The following is a 27,699-nucleotide window of genomic DNA, read 5'->3' as shown; positions in this document are numbered from 1 at the left end:
AAGCACACAAAAGACTAATCAAACATTCCCATCCCAGTTGTGTTTCAATATGGCTTAATTTGGAGATTAGTTTCTCCTATATATCTCTGAAAGGCACACCACAGTTACTGAAACTTTGCCGAACAACCATTCACTGTCAGCCTAATCTTCTCCAGTTTGAGAAAATACAGAACATCTTTACTCCAGAGAGTGTGGCAAGGAGGCACTGTTGCCTTCCAATTTAACACAATAAGTCTTCCAGCCAACCAAGTAGTGAATGCTACAAGGTAGGGCTGGACGATATATCGATATATGCGATATATCGCGGGTTTGTCTCTGTGCGATATAGAAAATTACTATATCGGGATATTCGAGTATACGTTCTCACGCAGTTGCTTTTAGCTGCTGGTATTACACTACAGGCTCTCCTCGCTCTTTCCTGTGTCTCCTTCTCACAGAAAGACAAGCGCACCTTCTTACACACGTCACATACTGTCAGTCATACGTCACATACGTATACGCCCTCGCGCAGCAAAGAGGTAGCAGCATGGGTAACGTTAGCTGTGATGCTAGCGCAGCCGTGCGAGTGGTAATACGAGAGAGAGAAGGTGCGAATCTGGTAACAAATGAAGGAATAATTAATTCCCCCAAAAAACAGCAGGGGGTCCATCGTCTGGCGGTGGTTTGGCTTCAAGTGGGAATATGTTGAACAGACAACAGTAATTTGTCAAGTGTGGGGCAAAAGCGTTGCTATAAAAAGTAGCATTACTGCTAATATGCAGCATCATTTGAAAAGTCACCCGCTAGAGAATGAAGAGTGCTTACTCCGCATGTCAACATCTCCGTTCGGTGCCACACGCCCACACCATCAAAATGCAGAGGCAAACATTTCCAGATCAACACCGTATGAAAAAAATAGTGTTTTTTTTAGTTGTGATTTCCTTCTCTGCATGAAAGTTTTAAAGTAGCATATACAAATGCAGTATGAAGAAGAATGTTTTAATGTAGACACATAGAATCATCATACTGCTGTGATTATATGCATCAAGTGTTCATTCAAGGCTAAGGCAAAATATCGAGATATATATCGTGTATCGCGATATGGCCTTAAAATATTGCGATATTAAAAAAAGGCCATATCGCCCAGCCCTACTACAAGGTTATTGTTGGATTTGCTAAGGGTAGATGACTGAGGTGCTACCCTAAATAGTCCACTTACAGTAGTCAGTTAATGAAATTGTATTCTTAGAAGTTTTCAGCTACAGACATCTCTCATCCTTCTGTCTATACCCAACTGTGGAGTTAACAGGCTTCCAGAGATTGAGCAATCGGTTGTCTTTGAAAGCCACCAGATTGCACCACATTTAACCATTATTTTATTGATTGAATAGATTATTATTATTAAACTCTACACACTAAAAAACACCTTTCTCCATGTCACAGACATGAGCTGAAGAGACTACATGTTCCAAGGCTAAATTGTACATAATATTGTCGCCAACAAAAAAACTAATTGTCAAAATTACCCTGTGACTTTTTTTCTAAAAATAATCCATTTCATTTCTTGATTATATCATTTTTTTCCACATTCCCTTACTTTCTTTGTCTAAGCCACTATGCGGTTGGTAGTTTCCATAGCAACAACTGAAGAATTGGGGGTAGGGGCTTTTGAGCTGAGGCTGGAGAAGAAAGATGGCTTGCATGAAAAAACCTGAGCTCTCTTGCACTCTGGGAATGCGTGTGTGTGTGTGTGTGTGTGTGTGTGTGTGTGTGTGTGTGTGTGTGTGTGTGTGTGTGTGTGTGTGTGTGTGTGTGTGTGTGTGTGTGTGTGTGTGTGTGTGTGTGTGTGTGTGCGTGCGTGTGTGGTTGACGATAAAACCACCAATGTGCTACCATATGTTGGAACCACAGAGTATACCCTAATAGCTATTATTGTGTTGACTGTGCTATTCTAAGCAGCTTTTTATGTGTTTGTGAGGTTACTGTAATATGTTTGGCCAAATGCCTAGAATGATAACTTAATATACGCCAAAGGAGACAGGATAGGCTTGGTTATCATATGGAAGTCGGGGGGTGGGTCACAAGTACTGTGACCACAGATTACTAAATCTCATCCTGCTCTGACTGTTTGCTCTACCCTGACCCAAGGTTTTTTAATCATGAATCTGCCAGGGGTACAATCAATCACAGACTGTAGAAACTGACAGGTTTGCAATGACAGCAAAACACAAAGCTTCTCAACATATACTGTATCTAAGTAAAGATAGTTCTCACGGAAATGCAAATATTTTATTATATTATACTTGACTCTAAAAAAATACTTATGTTCAAGTAAAGGTGACCAAAATGTAAGTGCTACAGCCCAAGCAACACAGTGTGTGAAAGTTGATCACTGTACAGAACTCAGCAGTTCAGGCTCTCTGGGCTTAAAACTGTTGCCAAGATAGAAATATATTCGGGAGAACATTTAAGTTGAGGATGTTTTGAGGGCTGCTATATCTTACACTGGACTTTGTGACAGCGTAAGACAAAAGTTAATTCCTGCTAGCATTCACAATTGCCACAGGCAGCACAGTTTGTAATCAGCTCCCTCACACAATACTTGACATCATGACTGTGGTACGTAACAGCAATAACATTGATTGTATTGGGAGGCGTAACATGGATGTAATGAGAAATTAACTCCCCAGAATGCTCATTTGTACAGTGGAAGTTTAAACCTATTTATCTCTACGCCCCTCGGATTGGCTGACTGACCTCGACATAGGAGGCTATCGATATTGCCCAAATCGAAACCGAAACTAACCATTGTCGTTGTGGGCCAATCACTTTTGACTTTTGCCAGAGACATAAGTAGAATGAATGCTGATAAAGGGTTTTTGAACCTACGGCATATTGTTGTCATGATGTTTCCTCCTTATGTGCATTTTTTGGCATATTGTAGCAACAGGAGTACTATGTATAATTTTGAGGTGTGATCCAGAGTTTTGGATATGCGGGGCAGTAGTGCCTGCTAGTTGGAGCCAGATCAAGAGAAAAGAGCCAGTTGCTGAGCCGCCTTGGCTGAATTAACGTGTGGAGTGTGTCTTGTTGTAAAGTATAAAGTGTTCCCTTGTAGATTCCAATAAAAGGTTAATTTGTACAATCACTTTGTAATCGTCATTCCACCGACATTACAGTATTTTATACTCTTATCTAATACAACTGCGTACATATGTTAAGTGCACAAAGTGTACAAAATGAGTGTGCTTACTAAATATGCATTTTAAGTGCATTTAAGTGCACATCTTAAATGCACAAGTTTAGTGCACAAATTAAGTTTACTCAGTAAATACAGAATTTACTGAGTGCACTTAAATACACACATTAAGCTCTTCAAGGCGTGAACACTCCTAATTTACAGATTGAATCTGATGCAGGTGTTTGGAAATGGAAATTTACAGGGTGATTCCATTCTTTTTTATTCTCAGTTTTGAGTGATTCCAAATGTTCTACTCTGCTTAATCAAAAAATTAAGCAGTTACTGACTTCTTGATTTATTTTAGTGTTTCTCAAAGCCAGAAAGTTGCCATTTGAAATTACAATAGTTTTGCGTCATGTCTGTCTTCTGCTTTAAAAAAAATCACGATCACTAAAACATGTGGGAAAAAAAAAAGTATTAATATGACATCAGTGACACCCCCACCTAGAGAGTGACCAAGACAGGCACACTTTTTAACCCATGAACACACCGCACGCCTCTGCCTCTCTCTCCTCAGCCTCACATCAGCTGCTCTCGAGACTGCGGCCACACCCTCAATCACGGCAGCACACTACACACGCTCGTCTCGCAAACGCGCTTTGCATGACGTGCACAAAAACCATTGAGTTGCAACAATGCATAAAGGCTGACTCTTGCAACGCGTCGGACATTTTCTGGCGTCCAATATCAAACAACTCTTCTCTCAATCACGGCCATTAGCGCTCGTCTGTGAGGGGAAGCTAACAAGCCAAATACTAGAGTCTAAGTTGTGTAAATGGTAAATAAAAACAGAATACAATGATTTTCAAATCCTTTTCAACTTATGTTCAATGGAATGCACTGCAAAGACAAGATATTTAATGTTTGAACTGAGAAACTTATTTTGTTTTGCAAATAATCATTAACTTAGAATTTAATGGCAGTAACACATTGCAAAAAAGTTGGCACAGGGGCTTTTTTACCACTGTGTTACATGGCCTTTCCTTTTAACAACACTCAGTAAATGTTTTTCAGGTGGAATTCTTTCCCATTTTTGCTTGATGTACAGCTTAAGTTGTTCAACTCTCCGGGGTCTCCATTCTCGTATTTAACGCTTCATAATGCACTACACATTTTCAACATTTTGGACTACTGGCAGGCCAGTCTAGTACCCACACTCTTTTACAAAGTCCACAGTTTTCAAAAACAATTTAAAATGTGGTCTCATCAGACAGACACAGAACACTTATTCCACTTTGCATCAGTCCATCTTAGTTGAGCTCAGGCCCAGCGAAGCTAGCGGCATTTCTGGGTGTTGTTGATAAATGGCTTTCACTTTGCATAGTAGAGTTTTAATTTGCACTTACAGATGTAGCGACAAACTGTAGTTACTGACAGTCGATTTCTGAAATGTTTCTGAGCCGATGTGGTGATGTCCTTTACACACTGATGTCGGTTTTTGATGCAGTACCACCTGAGGAATTGAAGGTCACGGGCATTGCTGCTTACGTGCAGTGATTTCTCCAGATTCTCTCAACCTTTTGATGACATTACGGACTGTAAATGGTGAAATCCCTAAATTCCTTGCAATAGCTAGTTGAGAAATGTTGTTCTTAAACTGTTCGACAATTTGCTCATGCATTGGTTCACAAAGTGATGACCCTCGCCCCATCCTTGTTTGTGAATGACTGAGCATTTCATGGAAGCTGCTTATATACCCAATCATGGCACCCACCTGTTCCCAATTAGCCTGTTCACCTGCGGAATGTTTCAAATAAGTGTTTAATGAGCATTCCTCAACTTTCTCTGTCTTTTTTGCCACTAATATTTGCAAAAAATAACAAGAATTTACCAGTTCGAACGTTAAGTATATTGTCTTTGCAGTGTATTCAATTGAGGGTTGGTTGAAAAGGATTTTGAATTCATTGTATTCTGTTTTAATTTACGATTTACACAACATGCCAACTTCACTGGTTTTGGGTTTTGTATATCTATATATAACATGGTCTGCGGTGGAGGTGGTCTCTCTGCATCGGCGGGCAGGTGGAATTTGAGACTCAACTTGCCACGGTGATGACTCGCCTCACAGTGACAGTGGTTGGAAATAGCTTTGGTCTTGTCGGGAGATGGAACTGCCTGTGTTCTGTTGAATTTGGCGGTTTTCTCGAAAAGTACTAGTAGATTTTGCACGCTGTAATTGTCTACATGCATAATATTATGTCCATTAATATACAATGTGATCTTTCTCACGCTGTAATTGTCTACATGCTTACTGGTTAGAAAATACAATTAAACAAACATAATTTAAAATCACTATTTACTTGTAAATGAGACGAGGCACATGAGGTAGCTGGCAGGAATCAAAACTGAAAGTTAACTTGACGTGTGTGCAGAGCGCGCACACATTCTCCCCTACTAACTCTCTAGGTTGTGACTTCATAACACAATTAAATTAGATTTGTGTTACAGTGGGTACATAGCTCACTAAACAGGGTGAGCTTATTATGTGTGTATCTCTTTTAGCAGAAGGAAGGCCAATTCTAAAGTGTGCAATTCTGCTGAAAGGTGGAAAATATTACTCTAACAGTTCAGTGTTTCAGTTTTCCTCTGTGGCGTTTCTGTGTCGCAGACTGGATGGGACATTGTTACTTGGCTGCTGCTACTTCTAGTGGAGTGCTTTGCACGCTTCCACACCTGGCCTTTTACGGCTTTGGTTATGCACACTTGCGGTGGTGCTCTGCATGTCTGGATCTTCTAGAAAATACCATGCCTGGAATAAACTTTGCCTTTTGTGACTGAATGTATTTAATAACTGAGTAATTGCATGACGCAATAAACTTTTAAAGCGTACCGCATAGAAATTCAGTAAGACTCTGCACCAAAAAAATAGAAATATAAATACATTATCTTTTACATCCTTTTGTGGTCTGAATACTCTGCAAGTATAACGAGTATATAGCCTACCAGATAATGCCAAATCGGTTTGTCACGGTCCAAATTTTGACTACTTTGTTTTGCAAATCACCTGCTGTGTTGACTGGCAACCACACTCAACGAAGACATTTTGAAAACAAATGAAGTGCAGCAGCCACTGAATTAGACATGGCCTTTAAGTTAGAATGACAACTATTGATCAATTGACAACGTCCAGTAGACCGTGGAGAGACTAATAAAAGGCACACAGTGGATCTTGATCAGTGGTGACAGCAAGCATAAAAACTCATTAATTTTACTACACAAGAACATAGTATTTTTTGGCCAGGTGGTCAGTGAGCTATAACACAACAATGTGTTAATTATGTTTGTCTTTATTTTATTCATCATTGCGATGATCATGTTTTGCTAATGTTTTTCCCCTCTAATTGAAAATGACTTTTCTCACCATCATTGCAGATAGAGGAGGGAAGCCGCAACGTGCGCCTGGGAACTCTAATTGCTGTTATGGTGGAGGAAGGACAAGACTGGAAACAAGTTGAGATTCCTCCACCAGATGCTGTAACAACTACATCTGCAGCTCCATCTGAAACGGTTGTGCCCCCTGCCTTTCCTTCGCCACCAAAAACAGTCAACTCAGGACCGTAAGTGTTGCCTTGTGATATCTTCTTGTCCTTTCTTGTACTTGTAATTTCTTGTCTTATCCATCATGACCAGTGTAGTCCAGCAGTCAAAGCAAAAGTAAAAACTTCATATTCATGGAGTAATTTTATATGGGAAACTGTGTATATACACATACTCCCAATCAAAATTTTGATGTACCAGCAAAGTGGAAAAACAAGTTGACTTTATATACTTAATTGTGTTTCATGTTATCTATTAGACCAGACCTGGGCATTCTGCGGCCCGCGGGCCACATCCGGCCCTTTGTGCGTCCCTGTCCGGCCCGCGTGAGGCCAATCATAAATTACAAAATACATTTTAAAAAGTATCTATGTCGAGTGTGCAATATAACGGTGCTTCTTTTGTTTTGAAAAGCGTTATTTGTATTACTTCCGTGTGGACATATGCGCGTGCGTGATTGTGAGTGAATGTGAACAGCTGCAATCACAAATGACAAAATAAAGTTGAAAAAACATCTATGTCGTGTGCGCAATACAACTGTGCTGCTTTTATTTTGAAAAGTGTCATTTATGTGCCTATGTCCGTGTGTAAGCTGTGAGTGAAGGTGCACAGCGACAAGTGATGCACGGTTTACACCCGAGACGCTAAAAAAGAAAAGTTGATGACGAATGGCGTGTTTTCAACAAGACATGGACTGCCAAGCAACGTTCCCTCTAAGGTGCGCGCCTGCGCAATTGCGCACTGCTCAAGCGTCCTCTGCGCACAGCAAATATATGCCGCGCACCAAATCAAATCCCATCTGAATTCTAAACAAAATAAACATTTATTCTGTGTAATTTTGCAATGCAACTTTGAGTGACAGTGACTACAAGCGGCCCTAACGGTGTTCGTCAACACCGTTCAATTATTGTAACGTCTATCGAGATGCTTCGAGGCCAGGAATTATATCGATCACTTTATTGAGCAAAACTGTTTATATTCGGCCATAACCACACCAAAAACATGAGTAAAACACTTCTATCTCGAAAAACTAGTCATTTTCTGCCGTACAAACCAGGCCAAAACCAACTTGTCATCTGTCACCAACACGCATAGCACTAAACCACTGGTGCGTTTATGGCCACACAAAAAGTCGGACAACTCAAACACCACACAAAGTTACACTATGACTCCTCAGTCATACGTGTGCTTATTTTACTGTCATTTATTATTAATGTTAATTTATTTATATTAATCATGGAATGCTGTTACTAGAGAAAGTTACAGGAATGCACACTTCATCCTATGCTTACATTTCATTGTGCAACATGAGGATGTTTAAGGGGAACTAAATGTGATCTCTGAAAGGGGTACACATGAATTCCAAAGCAGTGCTTTTGGTATAAAGTTAAGTTAGGTTAAATGAAAGTATTATTATTATTATTATTATTATTATTATTATTATTTATCTTACGGTATGTATATCAAAAATAATATTGAGCAAAATTTAATTGAAATATTGTCGATGTGGCCCTCCAGCAGTGCTCGGGTTGCTCATGCGGCCCCCGGTAAAAATTAATTACCCACCCCTGTATTAGACCATATCCAATTGTATTTACAATCTACAAAGTATGTGAAAATGCAGCCTAAACATCACACAATGCCACAAATTCAGTCGGCTGTTTGGAATATTCAACTCCGGCAATTTTTAGATTCTACGTCACTGTAGAAACGCTTCTGCACTCTGACCATATTATCAGATCAGTCATACTGGAATGAAAATTGTAAAGAGATGTGCTGGTTATTATTCACAATCCTTATGTAAGACAAGAACACATATTTTTGGCTTTTTTAATGCATTCGAAATTGTAAATAAATAGCTAACAACTGAGTCAACAGATCGAGGGTCATCCGTTTCACCCATTATATCCGCTCTAAACACATCCAGAAACCGCCAAAAATACTCCATTTACATGTCGTGACCTGAAAACTAACCAAATATGAGCAATATTGTTATAAGTGCCAACGCATTGTTAGCAGTGAGCTAATGCTAGTTTACGCTGCTATTGTTGTTACACTAAGCCGGCGGCTGCTTCTGCTTCGTCTCAAACTTGCTAAAAGTTAATTATAGATTATAATTCATGCATCTTTCACCTGGTAGTAGAAAAATGTGGCCTTGGACCAAGAGGCTGGTCGACTTTCACATCATCTGAGATGGTGAAAAAAAACGCAAGTTGCTGCAACTTTTTTTTAGGCCTTCGTGATTATTGCGATGGAATCTTCTTCTAAAGGGAATTATGTGAGCATCCCGTCGGTCGGCATCCCAGCAACAGTGGAAATATTAAAGTGTTTGTTTCATAATTTTTTATTATGGTTAGTTTGTATGTTTAGCACCTAGCAATGCTGCTGATGCTATAATGTAACAATAAAGCTGCATCCGTTTAGCACTTAACTTCTAAAATGTATTGCTCATCCCCCTTGTGTTCGGGCTCAAAAATATAAGGTTCTGAATCATAATTTTTCCAGAAGTAATCGCTGTTGGCTCTCACAAAGTCTTATTGATTAGCATTGTTGTTGATGGAGAAGGGATCTGTGGTTCCTACTTGTACGTCACGGATCATGTAACTGACTTGCTGATTAACTCTCTAAATGGCTCAGGAATCTCTGTGAGATTGATATGATTTTGATCATATCTATTTATTTGCAAAATTTGAAAGTATTTTAATGTCTTAAATCAGATATATATGATAATAGCTTCAATATAGAGGCAACTTGTTTTCCCACTCTACTGGTATTTTAAGACTAGTTGAAAAATTGCAAGAATGTGCATTTTGCAACGTTTCATCCTATGGAGATTTTAGGTAAAGCATAAAAATGGCCAAACAATTAAATAAAAAAGTGATTGGAGAAAGACTTAGACAAACTTTATTGATCCACAAGGGAAATTGTTCCACACAGTAGCTCAGTTACAAAGGATGGAAAGGGTAAGGATGGAAAGGATAATGCAGGTATAAAGTAGACAAAAAAATGTACCATAGTAGCAGTATAAAATATAACATATATGTAATATTATATATGTATATATTATTATATTATATTATAAATACGGTATATAATATATACTGATGTATTATAGAGAAATTTTAATATAAAGTATAAAGATATAATATAAAGAGAAACACATTTTGAGCAGGCAATTCATTGATAGCAATTTAACTGGAATATGCTGTCTGTCAGCTGATGAACAGTTTCAGACTAAAGCCTTTATAAGCCAAAGCCAAAATGTTAATTTTTTTCTAACTGGTGTTAAGATTTTGATTAGCAGTGTATTATTGTTTTCATATGAGCCAAAACTCTGCAACCTTAATTTTTGGTTTGACTAAATACAGTCAAATCAGTGTGTGAAGACTTGTTATTGTATGACATTACCATTGTAATTAGAAGACTACGATGTCCTCCATACCAGAATAACAATTGTCATGTTGAAAACACCTTGTGTGTCCAGAACAAAAATGCTGATTTTTCAAAATTACTGTCTACTCCTGTTTACACAATAGATACCTTCAGGGAAGGACTTACACCAGAACACATGAGTATATTTGTTATGCAAACATTTTGTGCTGAGCCTGTTGACAGATCCAATGTTGTAATTCGGCATTAACTTATTACGGTTGCAAGCGAGGAAAAATACCTCTGCTGCGCTATTATAGATATGTACTAGAGTGTCCGCCCTGAGATCGGTAGGTTGTGAGTTCAAACCCCGGCCGAGTCATACCAAAGACTATAAAAATGGGACCCATTACCTCCCTGCTTGGCACTCAGCATCAAGGGTTGGAATTGGGGGTTACATCACCAAAAATGATTCCCGGCCGTGGCCACCGCTGCTGCCCATTGCTCCCTCACCTCCCAGGGGGTGATCAAGGGTGATGAGTCAAATGCAGAGAATAATTTTGCCACACCTAGTGTGTATGACAATCATTGGAACTTTAACGTTAACTTAACTTTACTGTATCTACAGGTAGGTACTTATCAGATTGCAAATCTCTGTAATAGGCTTAAAATAAAAGTGGAATTAGACAACATATAAAAGGCCATAATAAATATGTATTTGTTTTCCAGGTTACGGCTTAGCCCGGCAGCAAGACACATCCTGGATACCCATGGCATTGATCCAAAATTGGCCACTCCCACTGGACCAAGAGGACTAATCACTAAGGAGTAATTGAATTATTCTCAAATACCTAGTTCAGATTATTATTTTAAAGGATGAGAGGTGACTAGAACTGAATTTAAACAAGTTATTCTATAAAACAGGAGTAAGTGCAAACAGCAGAAACACCTGGCCTGGAGAGATGGTGTAGAGCTAACAAGAAGTAGAAGCCATCTCTAAAATGGTTATCTGTTTTCGCATGTATTTGACCACATAGTTTGCCTTAACAACAGGAATCAAAACCAAAACTAAAAATTTGACATATGTGCCTAGCGCACCGAAAAGCAACACATTAATCCAAACTAAAAAGAAATAAGCACCCCCCAGTGTACGGGAGATATGACTAACCACATGTAGGTTTCAAAATACAAAAAACTAACTATTTGAGAAATCTGACTAATTTAGTGCATGGAAACGTAGTGAGTGTGTGACTATAGGTATTCAGGAGGTAGAGCAGGTCATCCAGTAACTGTGTATATATATATATATATATATATATATATATATATATATATATATATATATATATATATATATATATATATATATATATATATATATATATATATATATATATATATATATATATACATACATGCACACAGTTACTGGATGACCTGCTCTACCTCCTGAATACCTACTGTTACAATGTCAATCACACTCACCATAAATAAATAAAACATTTAAGTTGTATTGGCCAATCTCAATCATGAATGATTATATCGGAATTAGCAGCATAACATCTGGATCAAACACTTCTGCCATCAGTAAAGCGCACCTGTTCTTGCTTTCTATACCATACCATTACCCCACTACCACAATTGGCCACTTAAAACATTATTGACATCAGCAAACCACTTCACACACACAACACCATACACACAGTCTGCAATATGCTCTGAACAGTAAAAATGGGTTTAATTTGTGAAGAGAACATCTCTCCAAAGTACCAGATGCCATCAAATGTGGCATTTGCCCAATCAATTTGGGTATGACAGCGAACTATAATCAGGTTTAAACCCCGGATTAGGACGACAAACATCCAGAGCGCTACGGAAACATTTTCTGACAGTTTGTGTAGACATTATTGTGATACAAACCGAGCAGCTGTCCGGACGGGGTTGTCTCAGACGATCTTGGAGGTGAAGATGTTAAATATGGAGGTCCTGGTCTGGTTTTGTTACAAGTGGTTGTGAGGCTGGTTGGATGTACCATCAAATTATATAGAACACTTTTTGAGACAGTCATTTATAGACATTCAATTCACAGCATTTCTATTCTTACATCTGTGGCATTGTGCTGTGACAAAACTCCACAATTTGGAGTGGCCTCTTGTCATAGCCTGCCTAAAGCACACTTGTGCAATAATGATGTTTAAGCAGCATCTTGATATGCATCACAGGTGGATGGATTATCTTGGCAAAGGAGTAGTGCTCACTAACACAGATTTAGACAGACTTGTCATCAATATTTAAAAGGAATAGGCCTTTTGTTTACAAATTTGTGTTGGGTATTTACACACAGCTACCCAAATAACACACCCATGGTAAAATACAGCTAAAGGCTCCAATGCATAAACCCTTAAACAGGGAAACGATAGAATTATACAGAGCAGAGTCCTGCTTGGGTCTAATCTTATACTGTCCTACCTGTCAGTATTTTATTCCATATCCGACAAGTTACCCAGGATTATCTAAAACATAAATCCAGACCTGCCATCGGTAATCAGATGCTCAATTATTATATTGTACATGAACACTAGCCCATTGTCACTCACAATGTTTATGAACTCTGTTACAGCTTGTTACCGCAGTGTGAATACACAAGCAAGCCAGACTTTTTTTCCAAACGGCTCTTTTTCCTACGATTTTCTACTCGCTATCTTATATTTATTCTCCATAACCCTTTGTGCATTGCAAAGCAAGGTAAGTGAAGTTAAAGGAAGTCAGCACTGTTGTCTCTGATGTCCACAATAACATGAATCACACAGGAAGTTTAGTATCACCTGTACTCATTTTACAGAAGTATATCATTCTCATATCCCCTTATTACCCAGCCTGTTGAGTCAATAGCCCTGACGTTCAGGCTAAATCAAACTAAAATGAACCCATGTTTAAGCAAATCTTCACCACAATGAAAGATTGAAGATACAAATATAATAGGAACATAGTTGTCAATAATTGTAATACATGTCCATTATATGGACATATATATGTTAAGAAAGATATAACCCACTTGAGTAATTTAGTAGTTTTTTTTACTGTACTGGCATGCTATTGTTTAACTTCATTATGGACATGTTCAGGTTTTTTTTCGCATGTTCTGCAATTATTTGATTTGGGCCACCGATGGATAAGCACAGAAAACTTTTAAGCACCAAATGTATATTGTAAACTTGTTTCTTTTACAAAACAAAGATACTTACATGTTTTCAAACTATCACAGTCAATTGTTGCAAATGTAAATTGCACAAATTACCGTATTTTTCGGAGTATAAATCGCTCCGGAGTATAAGTCGCACCGGCCGAAAATGCATAATAAAGAAGGGAAAAAACATATATAAGTCGCACTGGAGTATAAGTCACATTTTTTTGGGAAATGTATTTGATAAAATCCAACACCAAGAATAGACATTTGAAAGGCAATTTAAAATAAATAAAGAATAGTGAACAACAGGCTGAATAAGAGTACGTTATATGACGCATAAATAACCAACTGAGAACGTGCCTGGTATGGTAACGTAACTTATTATGGTAAGAGTCATTCAAATAACTATAACATATAGAACATGCTATACGTTTACCAAACAATCTGTCACTCCTGATCACTAAATCCGATGAAATATTATACGTCTAGTCTCTTACGTGAATGAGATAAATAATATTATTTGATATTTTACGGTAATGTGTTAATAATTTCACACATACGTCGCTCCTGAGTATAAGTCGCACCCCCGGCCAAACTCTGAAAAAAACTGCGACTTATAGTCCGAAAAATACGGTAATTAACCGAATTAGCAGTGCTTCTCAAATATTTTCTGTTGTGCCCCCCAGGAAGAAGAAAAATATTTTGCACCCCCTTTCTTCACTGTGACTATAAGTAGTACAATTATTTTTAAATAAAATTGTTATAACTATATCCCTGCATAATATCGTAAGCTTATTAACATTAAAGGAAACAACACACTGGTCTTTCCTTGTCTCCCACCGTGGTTACAGTGAAGAAATATGCTTCATCATATTCTGGTACGGCAAAAAAAGCATGTTCCCCGAGGTCACATGGGCCCGCCTGGCTTCCAAACGTGCCCCCCCAGGGTGGCCAGCCCCACTATTTGTGAAGGACTGCCTTAAAGGAAGGATGTTATTGCTGAGCTCCATTCCTCTACTTATTGTAAGCTATTGCAGTTTGAACAGAAGGTGGCCAGAAAATTGGGGTTAAAAAATGTGGCAAGCTTTCTTAATCTCAAGAGATGAGTTGATGGACTGAAAGAAACAATGTTTATGAAGCTTTAGAGCCAGGGAAACTTTCCTTACATAGAGGTTGCAAAAATATTACAGGCAACCTTAAATGTTTGCAGTTTTCTAGAAGTGCTGTCATGTTCCTTTTTTTCCCTTTTAATATTCTACTTACCATCAGAGAGTTTTTCATACACCCTCTTTTCTTCAACTGTCTGTACAAATGTGTGTCAGTGTTTTGCTATTTTTTAAAGCTAAAATATTGTTATACCTATTCTTCTAAAGGGGACTTCCATGTTTCCACAATACCTTTACAAACAAAAATGTCTATCAGTACGGAAGCAAGGAGATTGTGTGCTGCAGGAAATGTAAGGATGCAGGACCAAAGGAGGGGAAAAAAAGCCAAGGACTGACAGCATGGTTAGGTCAGAGGAAGCTAGTCAAGACAGAAGATTGGATGCATGTTTGTACATTGACCCTAGTGCACAGGATTGAATCTGAAATTTTACACACAGGTGCACTAGATACAAACATGGCCATACTTTTGTTTACTTTTCTTTTATTTAAAAAATCACCAATGCTTGACTTAACAATATTTTTTTGTCACTTATCTCTCACTTATTTGTGCAGCAGTTTGAAATGAGTCAAATCTGCAATCTGACAAGAAATTGATTGTACTTAATCCTAATAAATAAGTACTAATAGTTGTAGTGTTACACATTCTCACAGCAGTCTTGCATGGTTACAGTCATCAGAGATGGCTAACTTTCACTGAGTCAAATATTCACGGAAGAAAAGGAACAGACCACATCTCCTCAGTGGAGTGTCCAGACTTTTTTTGCACGGTTGGCACAGTCAGTCTACCCCAGGAGCAGCTGTAGCTCCTATAATAGTTTACAATGGTTACCACCACCTAGTATGGAGTGAATATTCTTGTAAGACAATTGCTGACTAGTACCAGTAGAGTGGGAAAAACAAGTTGACTTTATATGATTGTGTTCAATTGTATCCATTAAACCTTTGCCAATTGTATTTACAATACGCAATGTATGTACAAATACTGTCTAAACATCACAAAATGCCACAAATTCAGTCTGCCATTTTTAATATTGCACTTCAAATATCATATAGCAATTTCTGTAGATTCCATGTCACTGTAGTAACGCTTCGCTCTCCGACCATATGATCAGATGAGTCATACTGGAAATACGCAAAACTTGGAAAGCTTTTGCTGTTTATCATTTACAATCCTTATGTAAGACAAGAACACAGATGCTTGGCTTTATTTATTTATCGTAAATAAATAGCTAACACTTGTGTCAACAGATCTAGGGTCCTCTATTGCGCCCATTATACCCTCTAAAAACATCCAGAAACTGCCAGCAATACTCCATTTACATGTCGGAAACTGAAAATTAACCAAATATGAGTGATATTGTTACAATAAGCACCAACGCAGAAAAACGCTTTTTAGCGCCGCATAGATAGCAGTGTGCTTTGCAGCTCATAAAAGCCAACAATGGTAATAATTACTTTATTTGTACATAACCGGAGTTTCCAATCTTTTTCTATTTTGTTACAACAGGGATGCATTAAATCTTATGAAGATGTCTCCTGAGCCAAGAAAAATGCCCATCCTGACTGCTCCACCTGTCCCGAGTCCTGCTCAGACGCCAGCAGCTGTTCCTCCACCACCAAGCAGCAGACCCAACATACCACCTCTATCTGTACCAGGGAAACCTGGCGCACCGGTTTGTTTTATATTGTCTAACACAGAATATATACACACATCTACCACTTAAAGGACAAAGGTCACTGTCGCTCTCATTCACTTTCTGGCTCTCGCTAATGAATAAAACATGTATGCACGACATTTTAATTATACATTGTCAAAAGTCATTCAGTTAATTGATTAGTTCTGGTTTAATCATTTTGTGGTCCAGTATTTGTAATCTGGAAATCAATTTGCCATCAGATTTTAACTTTGTTTCCTGATTTAAATGTTATTTATAACAATTTTGTGTTATTTTGTTTCACATCATAATAATTGTCTTTCTGTAAAAAATGACCATTTATTATCTAGTGGTTTTGAGTAAATCAATGTTCCCGGTAGATAATTCTTACCTACAACCAATTAACTGTAACAAGCTTGTCAATTTTTTGTCAACCTGGTCCAAGTTTATGATTGATTTGAATTACATTGCACATCATTCATGTTCCTGTCTGCTGATTTACCAGTTGACTTATAGAAAACACTCTCTTCACTCTTTTATTCTAATTCCTCAGGGCACTTTCACAGAGCTCCCAGCCTCAAATGTCCGCCGTGTGATTGCTCAACGACTAACTCAGTCGAAAACCACCATCCCCCATGCTTATGCCTCTGTTGACTGTAATATGGCAGCTGTCATGGCGCTACGTAAAGACTTAGCCAAAGGTAAACAAGACGTTTGTGTGTACACTTAAGCAGGAACAACACTTGTTCATGCTCACTATGTTTCAATTTTACTGAATTATCAACATTTTATTTGAAGATGAGAATTTAATATTTTTCACATGACTGCTCATTTGACGAGTGCAGTATGTAACATGGATAGAAACATTGGTACATATCTGCTCAGTCATCTTACTTAGTACACTCATCCCAAGCATTACAAACAAACCTGTCTTACCAATGGTAAAGATTAATGCCGATTAGCGTGTCTTTTTTCATGGAGATCAATTTAGATCAGGGATATTAAAAAAAATTGTTTGGGGCCCAAATTTCCAGAAAACTAAGGACTGCATGGAGGCCAAACTTCTTCCTTCACTATTACCGGTAGTCCTATTGTTTATATTCTGTAGAACCAACGTCTTTGACGGTTTGGTCCGTTTTTTGTGAAGAGGTACTGAAGCGCTTTGCTATTTTTAAAAACCTTCTGCGAAAAGTTAGTCCAAGATTATCTCTATGACAGCCCTCTAGTGGTTTTAAGAATCTGCTGCAAAAATACCACCATAGCTATTGCCCAAATGATTAAAGAGAACTTTGAGGGTCACTACTAGTATAACTAAATAAGTTGAACAAATGATTACTGACTGCATCCAATTTAGTGAATAAGTTACAGCAACACAATAGTTAAATAAATCACATTATGAAAAATAATTGTAAGTGCCTAAAATTCGAGGACTTAAAGGGATGCCTTGAGGAACGCCTTATTTATGTAAAGCACAATTTTGGACCTTATTCAACATGTACCGTGATGCATACAACCTTTACTCTGAAGTTACACCTGCATCGGTACAATAATAATTTAAGTCTTGAGTTAGACCTGACTTTTGCTCTAGTCTACTTTCATGAATTTAGATTATTTAACTCAAAACTAGGACAAGTCTGAGTGTATTTTAATTAGAGAAAGCCATTTCAATAAATCCTGGTATAAGATTTGAATTAGTCTCGAATTTGGGCTTAATCCATGTATGGGAAACCGGGCCTATGTGTCAAAGTACACAAGAAGTTATTGATCTAATTGTGCTACATTTTGCAGTGCACACAATAAACACAACTTACTGTCACCCTTTTAATAAATACTTCCTTAAAAATCAAAGTTGAACAACTGCTATTAATTATTTTTGAAGGTTTGCATTTGTTGAACAAAACTTTGGGATACAGCCATGCGAAGTTTACCTTCACAATGTTATGATGTATTCTTAGGGACAGGAGTACCTAAATGAAAGTTGCATATAACTTGGAGTAGTCTGTGTACAACTTAGATAGTAGCATTGATTTGCTGTCCTCTAGAAAGACCTTTACCCACAGTGTCTAAACAGTTGGCAACACAAGTCCGTACACCTCACGGTGAACATGTCCAAGGAGACATTCTGGGCTGCTACATTCACCGTCAGCTTGGAAAACTACCACGTGGTCCAGTTTCCGAAAAGAGTTGATCATGTTTAGTTCCAGAAGGTCACAATAAATATTCAAATCCATGTTACCCTCAATGAACCGTAGTTCCCAAGTGCCGGGCATTACTCATGCAGCCTCAAACCAACTCTGTACACCACCATGCTAGTCTAGGTAAAACAGTTATCTTGGTCCAGACTTGTGTTACCAGCTACCGGTATTTAGACATTCATTTTGTACAGTCTTTCCTAAAATGCAATGAAGTTTATCACTCGAGACTCACTTCTTCCGCTATATTGTGTTGCAATTGTCTCTGTTAGTATCTAATATGTCACTCCAGATGATGGTGTTGACATTATCATGAATCTAATTAACTCTGCAAAGGCATGTTGCTGTGTAAATGCACACCGATTACACACAGGATCTGTTAGAAAGGCACAGGCGAATAAATGCCGGATATGCTGATGGTTCTGGCGAATCTCTGGATGAAAGATAATTTTTAAAATCAGTTTTGGAGCATGGAAATAGTTTACACACTGTTGCGTGGCGAATGATGCTCTCAAGATAACCAAAAATATTAGTATTAAAAAATCACCATGAGACTAGAGATCAATTCAAACATAAATTACTGACAGCAAAAAAAGTGTGGCAGTGTTGTAAAGTATTTATATTCTTAATACGTGGAACCTTTCCTAAAATAACAACAGAGAAGTTTTTCTTCAGGACTTAGAGAAATGTATTCTGTCTCACCGATGTCCCAAACACAGTTTAGGAATACTCCAAAACAAGTAGGTACAAATCAAATAGTAAATCCTTTAAAGTCATAAAGTAAATGCACAGCAGCAGACAGTGAACACAAATGCAGGGAATAAACCCAACACTTTTAATTTATGATACTGCCACCAGAAGAACAATCCTTAAGCTTAGGATACATAATTCAGAAACAAAAGTTAATTAATAAAACAACATTATCCTTCCTCAGAGTGCTGTAGCAGTGGTGGCGGAAGAAAACAGCGTGTTCCTCTGCCCTCACGCGATGAACACACTGTTTTCTTCCGTTGCTCGCGCTGTAACTAGTACATAAGAAAACTCATGTTTATGGATCTAAATTAATTTTTTAATTCATATATGGTGACACATTTATAACCACGGAACGTCATAAACTGGGGACTGACTGCATCTATTGTGATCCACATCATCAAAATACTTGGGGGACAATAGGACAGGATTTGTCTTTTGTTTCAATAATAGTTAACATTACATACAGTAATTACAAATTTTACACAACCCTCACACTAGTGAAACAATATCAACTTGATCATTTTGGTTTCACTAAGTAATGCCTAAATTAGAAAATATTGGTCCCTGCCAGAACTTTCATACAAATCCTGGAGACGTGCTTGAAGACATTTTAAAACAGCTGGTGAACAAATGAAGCCCATTATTCACATTATTCATAAACATGTGATAACTTCGAACCAGTAAAGATTTGTCACAGTTGTATTTCCAACAAAGCTAGAACATATACTGCCATTGTGCTGTTTTAGAAATTGAGCATTGAGATGTACTGACAAATTAAAAAAATAAATATTTACGTTTTGCCAAACAAGTAAGTTATCTCTATTTCTCCCCTTCCTGTCAATGAAGAAATTGGATGGCCCTTTCAGACCGATTACTAAGGTTTGTATGTACTGAGGGATTCGCTCTCCGGTTGTTTTTACAGACACTCTTTGTTCAGGATCTCACAATTTCACGCTTAGTCCAGTCATCATGCTGCTCACAATAGCAGCACTCAAAACAGTCTGCTCTTACACTAATGGACACCAGAATAAAGAGACAGTAGATGCAGACCAAATTCTGGCCTGGTGGTATCATATATTCACATGTATCGAGGAGATTATTGAGAGTTTACGTCATGTTTGTGTTTTAGTTTTCTTTTTGACAAAAGACTGAGTTGAACTTATGCAGCTTAGACAGCCCATTACCAGCTGTCTGGCTATCTTTGTGACGCACCAAAATGACTCACAGTTTGTTGTTTCTTTGTCTTCTCAGAAAATGTCAAAGTTTCTGTTAATGATTTCATTATCAAGGCAGCTGCTGTTACTCTTAAAGTAAGTATTGTTTAAAATACTCTAATTGTTGTGACACTGTGTTAATATATGTACCGGTATATATTTTTTGTGTGTAAAAACTAGGAGCTACCAGAAGTGAACGTGAACTGGTCAGGGGATGGACCCCAAGCACTTGATTCTATTCACATTTCAATTGCTGTGGCAACCGACAAAGGACTTATTACCCCCATCATCCGAGATGCTGCAATCAAAGGAGTTCAGGAGATCTCAGCGAATGCAAAGGTAGACATCGTAAGAGTGAGGATTAACGCATTCATTTATTGTGCAAACACCAACAGGTCGTTTTAGTGGCTCTTCAAATCTAAAATTGCGTACATCTGGCCTATTGTGCAGTTGTATTCATCTTGACTGCCTCTGGGTTTTCTTTCCAGTATGACATCTGACCATGTGCAGGTAAAAATTGCATTTCCGATTGTCCATTCAGATTTGTAGATAATCAGTTCGCTATTATTATTTTTGGGGCTGTCCCAGTGTTGGCTTCAGATGGACAGCAAATTAGTAGCGATCGCTTCTTTGTCCTAGTTCCATGTGTAAATATGCAATACTTATTAAATAATAAAAAATATAAACAACTTAAGGTCAGATAAAATATTCACGAGCATTTGAAGAATGATCTATGGCAGAATCATGATAGCGGACCATATTCGATAGCATGCAAATTAGGCGCAATACGTGTTTGGTTCTTGGAGCAGTTTAAGAACGCAGAAGTCTCACAATAATTTGCTTCGCAAGTCATAATGACAAACAAAGTGGTGTTAACTAAGTAGGGGATGTAGAGTATTAATAGAATGTTGTTTTATTTGTGTATTGATTATAGTCCAATCTGTTTAATATCTGCATGCTGGCTTGCATGTGCACACACAAGGTAAATTCAACAAAAAAACTTTAAAGTACAAGCACAACTCGAACATACATATTACACCAAGGGACCTGTAACAAACCTCTGCCGTTATACTCATTGTATGCGACCAAGAGATCTGTTTGTTGTTATGCTTTTCCCATCTTTGATAGCTCTATAAAACATAGTCTTATATTAGTGATTGGCAAAGGGAGACTAGAAGAGTGTGTTTTGGAGCAATGTTTCTTATTCTTTACTTGAATTTAACAGTATTCCATCCATACATCCATCCATTTTCTTCCGCTTATCCGAGGTCGGGTCACGGGGGCAGCAGCCTAAGCAGAGAAGCCCAGACTTCCCTCTCCCCAGCCACTTCGTCCAGCTACTCCCGGGGGATCCGAGGTGTTCCCAGGCCAGCCGGGAGACATAGTCTTCCCAACGTGTCCTGGGTCTTCCCCGTGGCCTCCTGCCGGTCGGACGTGCCCTAAACACCTCCCTAGGGAGGCGTTCGGGTGGCATCCTGAGCAGATGCCCGAACCACCTCATCTGGTTCCTCTCAATGTGGAGGAGCAGCGGCTTTACGCTGAGTTCCTTCCGGATGACAGAGCTTCTCACCCTGTCTCTAAGGGAGAGACCCACCACCCGGCGGGTCTCTCCCTTAAAGATATTTTTTTAACTAACTGCAGCGCATCATACTGTTTATTTTAGTTGTTTATATGCTTACATATTTCGGTTACCTCATTTAAATACATACTAGTGAAAATTATTAGAAACAGCCCAGAGTATGATTTAGTAAGACTCTATACCACTGCAAACTAGAATCGCAATAATAAACATATTGGTATATATATATAGTTGTGGCCAGTCAGGGCATAAGAAGAAAACAAATCAGTTTTGAATTTTAGATTCTGATTTACATTTCGACAGTCACATCAAATCAGTAACAAAATCGGCCTACTATCACCTCAAAAATGTAAAAAGACTTAGAGGGCTCATGTCAGCTCAAGACTTTGAAAAACTTGTACATGCCTTTATTACCAGTAGGCTAGACTATTGTAATGGTCTCCTTTCAGGTCTTCCCAAAAAAACTGTCAGGCAGCTACAGCTTGTTCAGAACGCTGCTGCTAGAGTTCTAACAAAGACCAAAAAATGTGAGCACATTACACCAATTCTTAAATCCTTACATTGGCTCCCTGTACATCAGAGAACTGATTTCAAAATCCTCCTGCTCACATATAAATCACTACATGGTCTAGGGCCCAAGTATATCACTGATATGCTCCCACTATATAAGCCCTCTAGATCACTAAGATCTTCTGAGACCAATCTGTTAGCGGTTCCCAGAGTAAACTCAAATCAAAGGAGAGCATCATTCAGTCACTATGCAACAAATAGCTGGAATAAACTTCCTGAAGATATCAGACTTTCCCCAACTCTGACTACTTTTAAAACTAGACTGAAGACTTTTATGTTCACCTTAGCTTTCAGCTAAATCTTTTAATCTTTTAACTTTTAACGTCCGCACTGTTTTTATTTTTATTGTCTGCATTTTAATTTTGCTTTTATTTTCTTTCATTTCACTTTGTTGTCTGTGAAGCACTTTAAGTCTGCCTTGTGTATGAAAAGCGCTATACAAATAAAGTTGCCTTGCTTTGCCTTGCCTTGAAGAACCACTATTATGGTAGAAATGCCAAAGGCACAAGTGGTAGAAAATAGATGGATGGATGTTTTTAAAATAGTATATATATTTGGACTGCAACAACTGGAGGATTCAATATGGTCATCTGTGAACACATTTCTTGTTTTTGTATTACATTCTGTATAAAAACATATGTATAATTTATTTCTAGATATCAGGGGGTCCCTGTAATATTTTCAGTTTAGGGATGTAACGGTATGAAATGTTTGCATCATGGTTAAATTATCTTGGTTATCAATGTTATCACGGTATGGTTGAATGGGCTCAAAAAGTACTTAAACACACGCTGAATACACTAAACACTAAATACGTTTCATTGAGTAAACAACAGACACAACATATACTTTCCTTGGCAAAAGAAACATTAAATACTGTTCTGGCTTCTTAAGAGCCATATTTTTGTTATTTGAGTCTTCAAATATGTTGATCCTCTTTTGTTTTGATTTGTAAAGGTTTTGGAGTGTTTTTTTATTATACTGTAAAGGCAAAACGGCAGTTGCTTGCTTCACTTCCTGACGTCACATGGGTTAACTTCTTGTTGTTAACACCTCTGTGTATGGATTGTCACATCTAGCGGTCTGTCTTAAAAGAGATCACAGACTGTAGGTTAAATGTGCTCAGTTGAATAGCCTAGTTGCTCACACAGCAATGTGTCTTGTATTAATGTTAACATTTAAGCTAGGTCGTGATTAGTGTGCTAGCTGCTTCTCTTGGAAATGAGCAGTACCTCAGCGAGTTTTTCAAAGTACGATAACAACTACAGTTTTACGATAATTAAAATTTTAAAACGAATCACTAACTTTTGGGACTTCTACCGTTGTTTATCATTATACTAACCGGTTCATCCCTTGTGCAGTTTTAGGTAAAAAAAAACACATGCATTTGAAAAGCAACATCATAAAATATTCTTAGCAAAACAAAATAGCTTGTACACATTGTTTCACTAGAAACAATCCCATAGCCAAACTTGTATTCATTTTGTTTTCTCCAAGGTCACTACAAACAGTCACGCTGTGCCACAAAAACCTGGCTACAATAGTGGGTTGTTTTGTTTGCCAGATGCCTCATCTTCCCTTCTGGGTCTTGTCAGTTCTTTCGTCATTTTAGCAAGGAAAACTGATGGTTTCTATTTGTCTCAAATGCTGCTATTGGACACCGTGTTCCACTTTCAGTGTTTATATGTATTGTTATTTGTTTTGTATGACTAGCTTGAACAAATCAGTTATATTTTTCCCATGACTTTTTTAATAATCATTGTTGTGGTGTGGTCATATAACAGAAGCAACATATAGCCTTTCTGTGTTTGAGCTTTTAAATTAAATTTAGGTTCTTAGTTATTTGTTTTGTGTTTTACATTTTATACATATACCACTTTGATCAAAATATTTTAGGATGAGGTTTTAATGATTTCAAATCTGTGACAGGCATTGGCCCGAAAGGCTCGAGATGGAAAACTTCTACCTGAGGAGTACCAGGGTGGCTCATTCAGGTAACACAAAGAAAAAGAAAATGTGTGACATAATCACAATAAATGTCAGTCTACCATCATGCATTATTTAGTCATCATGTAATGCATTCTTGATTGTGTGTGAGTGAGTTCTTGGTCTACATAGGCCATCAGCTCAGTTGCTATCAATTGCTGAAAATGTTCGAGTCATTAGAATTAATGTTGTTGTTTGGACATAAATGGGGGTTCTGTGTCACCCAGGAGCAATGAATTCAGCACTCTTTGCACCCGTGCAAGCATCCCTGATTATTATGTACTGTATATTTTCACAATATTGTTTACTGGTGAAGACTGTATGTTGTTCATACTTACCGGTAGATGGTTTTTTTTTCATGCATGCATTGCATATGTTATGTGCATGTGTATATGTCTGCAAGGCGGAAAACCATAAATATCAATATAATATGTTTTTCAAAATGTAGAGACGGAGATAAAGATAAATAGATATACAATTCTAGTCAGAAGATGACATACAGGCTTTGGCTTGAATTTTGGTCCTGATTTATTTGAACCATTTTTTTCAAGGGTGGAAGGATTATACCGTGTACATCTTCAAGGATTTTAAAAAGCATTGGGTATACAATTTTGAATTTGTTTTTGGTGTAACCTTGAATTGCACCGAGTCAGAATTCTGCATACAGGCTCTATATAGACTAATAGTCACTAAAATCTAGTAGTAAGTAATGCTGAAGGTTCCAGAATGGCTTTTATCTTGACAAAGCCAAGATGTGATCATGACTGAATGTAGCTAAATGTGTCTCTTTAGCACTTTAAAATATGTTTATTTGACAACACTCATTGATCGACCAGGACTATAATGGAAAAGTCCAAATAACTATGAAAAGCTAAGAAGGCTAATTGTTGATCAACACAAAGTATTTTTTTGAGTTATTTTGAACGACTACAAATTCCAAGATTCAAACAGCTTAAAGGTGAACTGCACTTTTTAATATTGTGCCTATCATTCACAATCCCTGTGTAAGACAAGCACACATATGTTTTAATTGTTTTAATGCATTCTAAGTCGTTGAATACGGCAAGTACGAGGTGGCTAACAATTTAGCTAATGGGAGTACACTATTGTGCCCATAAAGCCTTTTAAAAAAACATCCAAAAATTGCCATCAATGCTCCATTTACATCTCGTGATTTGAATATTAACAATCTATTAGCGATATTGTTATTATAAGTGCTAAAGCAGATTAACTATTTTCAGCGGTGCCGTGACCAGAGAGAGCTGACTAGATTATGCTGCTATATTGACTGGTGAGCTGCTGCGTGTATCATAAACAGTGAAAGGATATCCTGTGTACATGATGGAACTCCACATCTATACATGTCTACTTTACCAGATTCATTTTGTTCCTACTATTATGCCATGTCTATATATTGTTGTCTTGTTCTTCTGGTGATATTTATTCACATCCAACTTTTCCAACTTTTTCTCCCTTAGTATATCCAATCTTGGGATGTTTGGCATCAGTGGCTTCAGCGCTGTGATCAACCCACCACAGGCGTGCATCCTCGCGGTCGGGACTTCCAGGGAAGAATTACGCCTCTGTGAGGATAATCAGACCCTGCGTATCCAACAGCTGATGACTGTTACCTTGTCTAGCGACGGGCGGCTTGTCGATGACGAACTGGCCTCACGATTTCTTGACAGGTTTCGTGATAACCTAGAGGAACCTCAGCGCATGGCTTTAGCCTGAAATATGATGACCGCAGATTGGAAATAAAGCAGCCATGCGTGAGAGAGTTTTGAAAAAAACATTTCCTGTCATGTTTGGTTCATAGCTTGGTGTGTGGAAATCCAGTTGTACTCAAAATTATCCAACCCCTATTGTAAATAACATCCATCTATTTTCTGAACCGCGTGTCATCATTAAGGTCACAGCTGAGCGAGAGCCCATCCAAGCTGACTTCGGGCAAGTGGGGTACATCCCGGACTGGTCGCCAGCTAACAGGGCACATGTGGAGAGACAGGTATTCACACCTGTGGACAGTTAAGTTTCTCCAATTAAGATAGTATGCATGTTTTTGCAATGCTGGAGGAAGCCAGAGTACCCAGCGAAAAACCATGCACACACCGGGAGAAGATGACAATTCCACACAGATGTTCGGATATTTTAATTTATTTTTGTTTTGTTGCAAAATTATAAACTTTGCCAATAAATATAATTCAGAATGAGGATTGAATTGTTTTGAGTGCAGCTTAGCAGACTTTGGAATGAAATAGTCTCGCTCATTTATTTTCTGGTTAAGGCTTACTCTCAACTTGTAATTTACATAGCGGGGTGCATCTTACATTAACCCTTCTTTCATCCCACTACTAGTTTTGGTATGCAAATATGTAATTATGTTGTGTTTGTACAGTGTGAAAATCAATATTAGTATAGCACTTTAACCATATTGAAAAGTGCATTGGTTGTGATATTTATTGCAGACACGGGAGTCAATTCTTATTACATTCAGCATTCAATACATTAACATAATGTTAGAAAACTAAAAAATAAATGTCAGGTTGCCTGTTGGTGTCCCTTATGTACAAACAACTTCAAAATGATTGTATCTGTTTGAACGTGCAAAATAAAAAATGCTAGTATTAATTGATGACGAATTATTATTGAACTGTACTTTGAAACTCATTCAATCATTCCGTCCAGCAACCCAGTGTAGCAGAGGAAAACCACAAATGTGTTTGTGTGTGTTTTAATTAAAATATAAATAGATTGAGTAATAAAAAAAAAAAAATCTTAAGTCAATTAGGATAATTTCCTCTAGCAAACGTACTGGTCATCTGATGCTAACAGATGTTCTTATTTGCCCCAAGTGTGTACCAAGCAGCTGTTTATGTACAGTTCCGCGTTAGTAGGTGGAGCCAATGCATTTGTTAAGACACTCCAAAAATGGACAATGCTCTGATCTCAGACTGGTGCTTGTTCTGGTTGCCAGTTCCACAAGACTACATAATGGATGATATAAAATCACTGTTCGATCTCCACCCATGTACCCTCTTGACGCAAGAAGTCTTCAAGTAATGCATGGACATTTTACGTTGTTATTGTGACCAGAGCTGAAAGATTTGTTTCTTATGGTTAGTTAATAGCGGAATATACTCCTACTCGGTTTGGAGAATATGGTGAATAACTATGTTACAACCTGAGGGACAAACATATTTAGGATGGACACAGGAGATAAAGTTTAAGTCAACTGATTTTATTTTCTATATTGACTGTTTTTTGTAGT

General features: G+C 37.8%; 1 protein-coding gene across 2 annotated transcripts in view; it reads left to right on the top strand.

Annotated features, from left to right (window-relative positions):
• The window catches only part of pdhx (pyruvate dehydrogenase complex component X), a 39,759-nt gene extending 12,720 nt beyond the window's left edge, over positions 1–27,039 (top strand). The window contains exons 4-12 of one of the 2 annotated variants that reach the window (XR_009824327.1): positions 6,593–6,777; positions 10,856–10,954; positions 15,987–16,152; positions 16,688–16,835; positions 20,331–20,389; positions 20,474–20,632; positions 24,372–24,436; positions 25,907–26,251; positions 26,341–27,039. Coding sequence is in view for 1 of the 2 variants with exons in the window: in XM_062035642.1 (XP_061891626.1) it covers positions 6,593–6,777; positions 10,856–10,954; positions 15,987–16,152; positions 16,688–16,835; positions 20,331–20,389; positions 20,474–20,632; positions 24,372–24,436; positions 25,907–26,162 (1,137 nt within the window). In the remaining variant the exon portion in view is untranslated. Of the gene's footprint in view, positions 1–6,592; positions 6,778–10,855; positions 10,955–15,986; positions 16,153–16,687; positions 16,836–20,330; positions 20,390–20,473; positions 20,633–24,371; positions 24,437–25,906 lie in introns of both variants that reach the window. The other variant, XM_062035642.1, reaches the window with a different exon arrangement.
• Positions 27,040–27,699: the final 660 nt, after the last annotated feature.

This window comes from Entelurus aequoreus, linkage group LG24 (genome assembly GCF_033978785.1).
Source record: "Entelurus aequoreus isolate RoL-2023_Sb linkage group LG24, RoL_Eaeq_v1.1, whole genome shotgun sequence".
Lineage (NCBI taxonomy): Eukaryota > Metazoa > Chordata > Actinopteri > Syngnathiformes > Syngnathidae > Entelurus > Entelurus aequoreus.
Note: the sequence above shows the minus strand (reverse complement) of the source record. Positions and strands in the feature narration are given on the sequence as shown.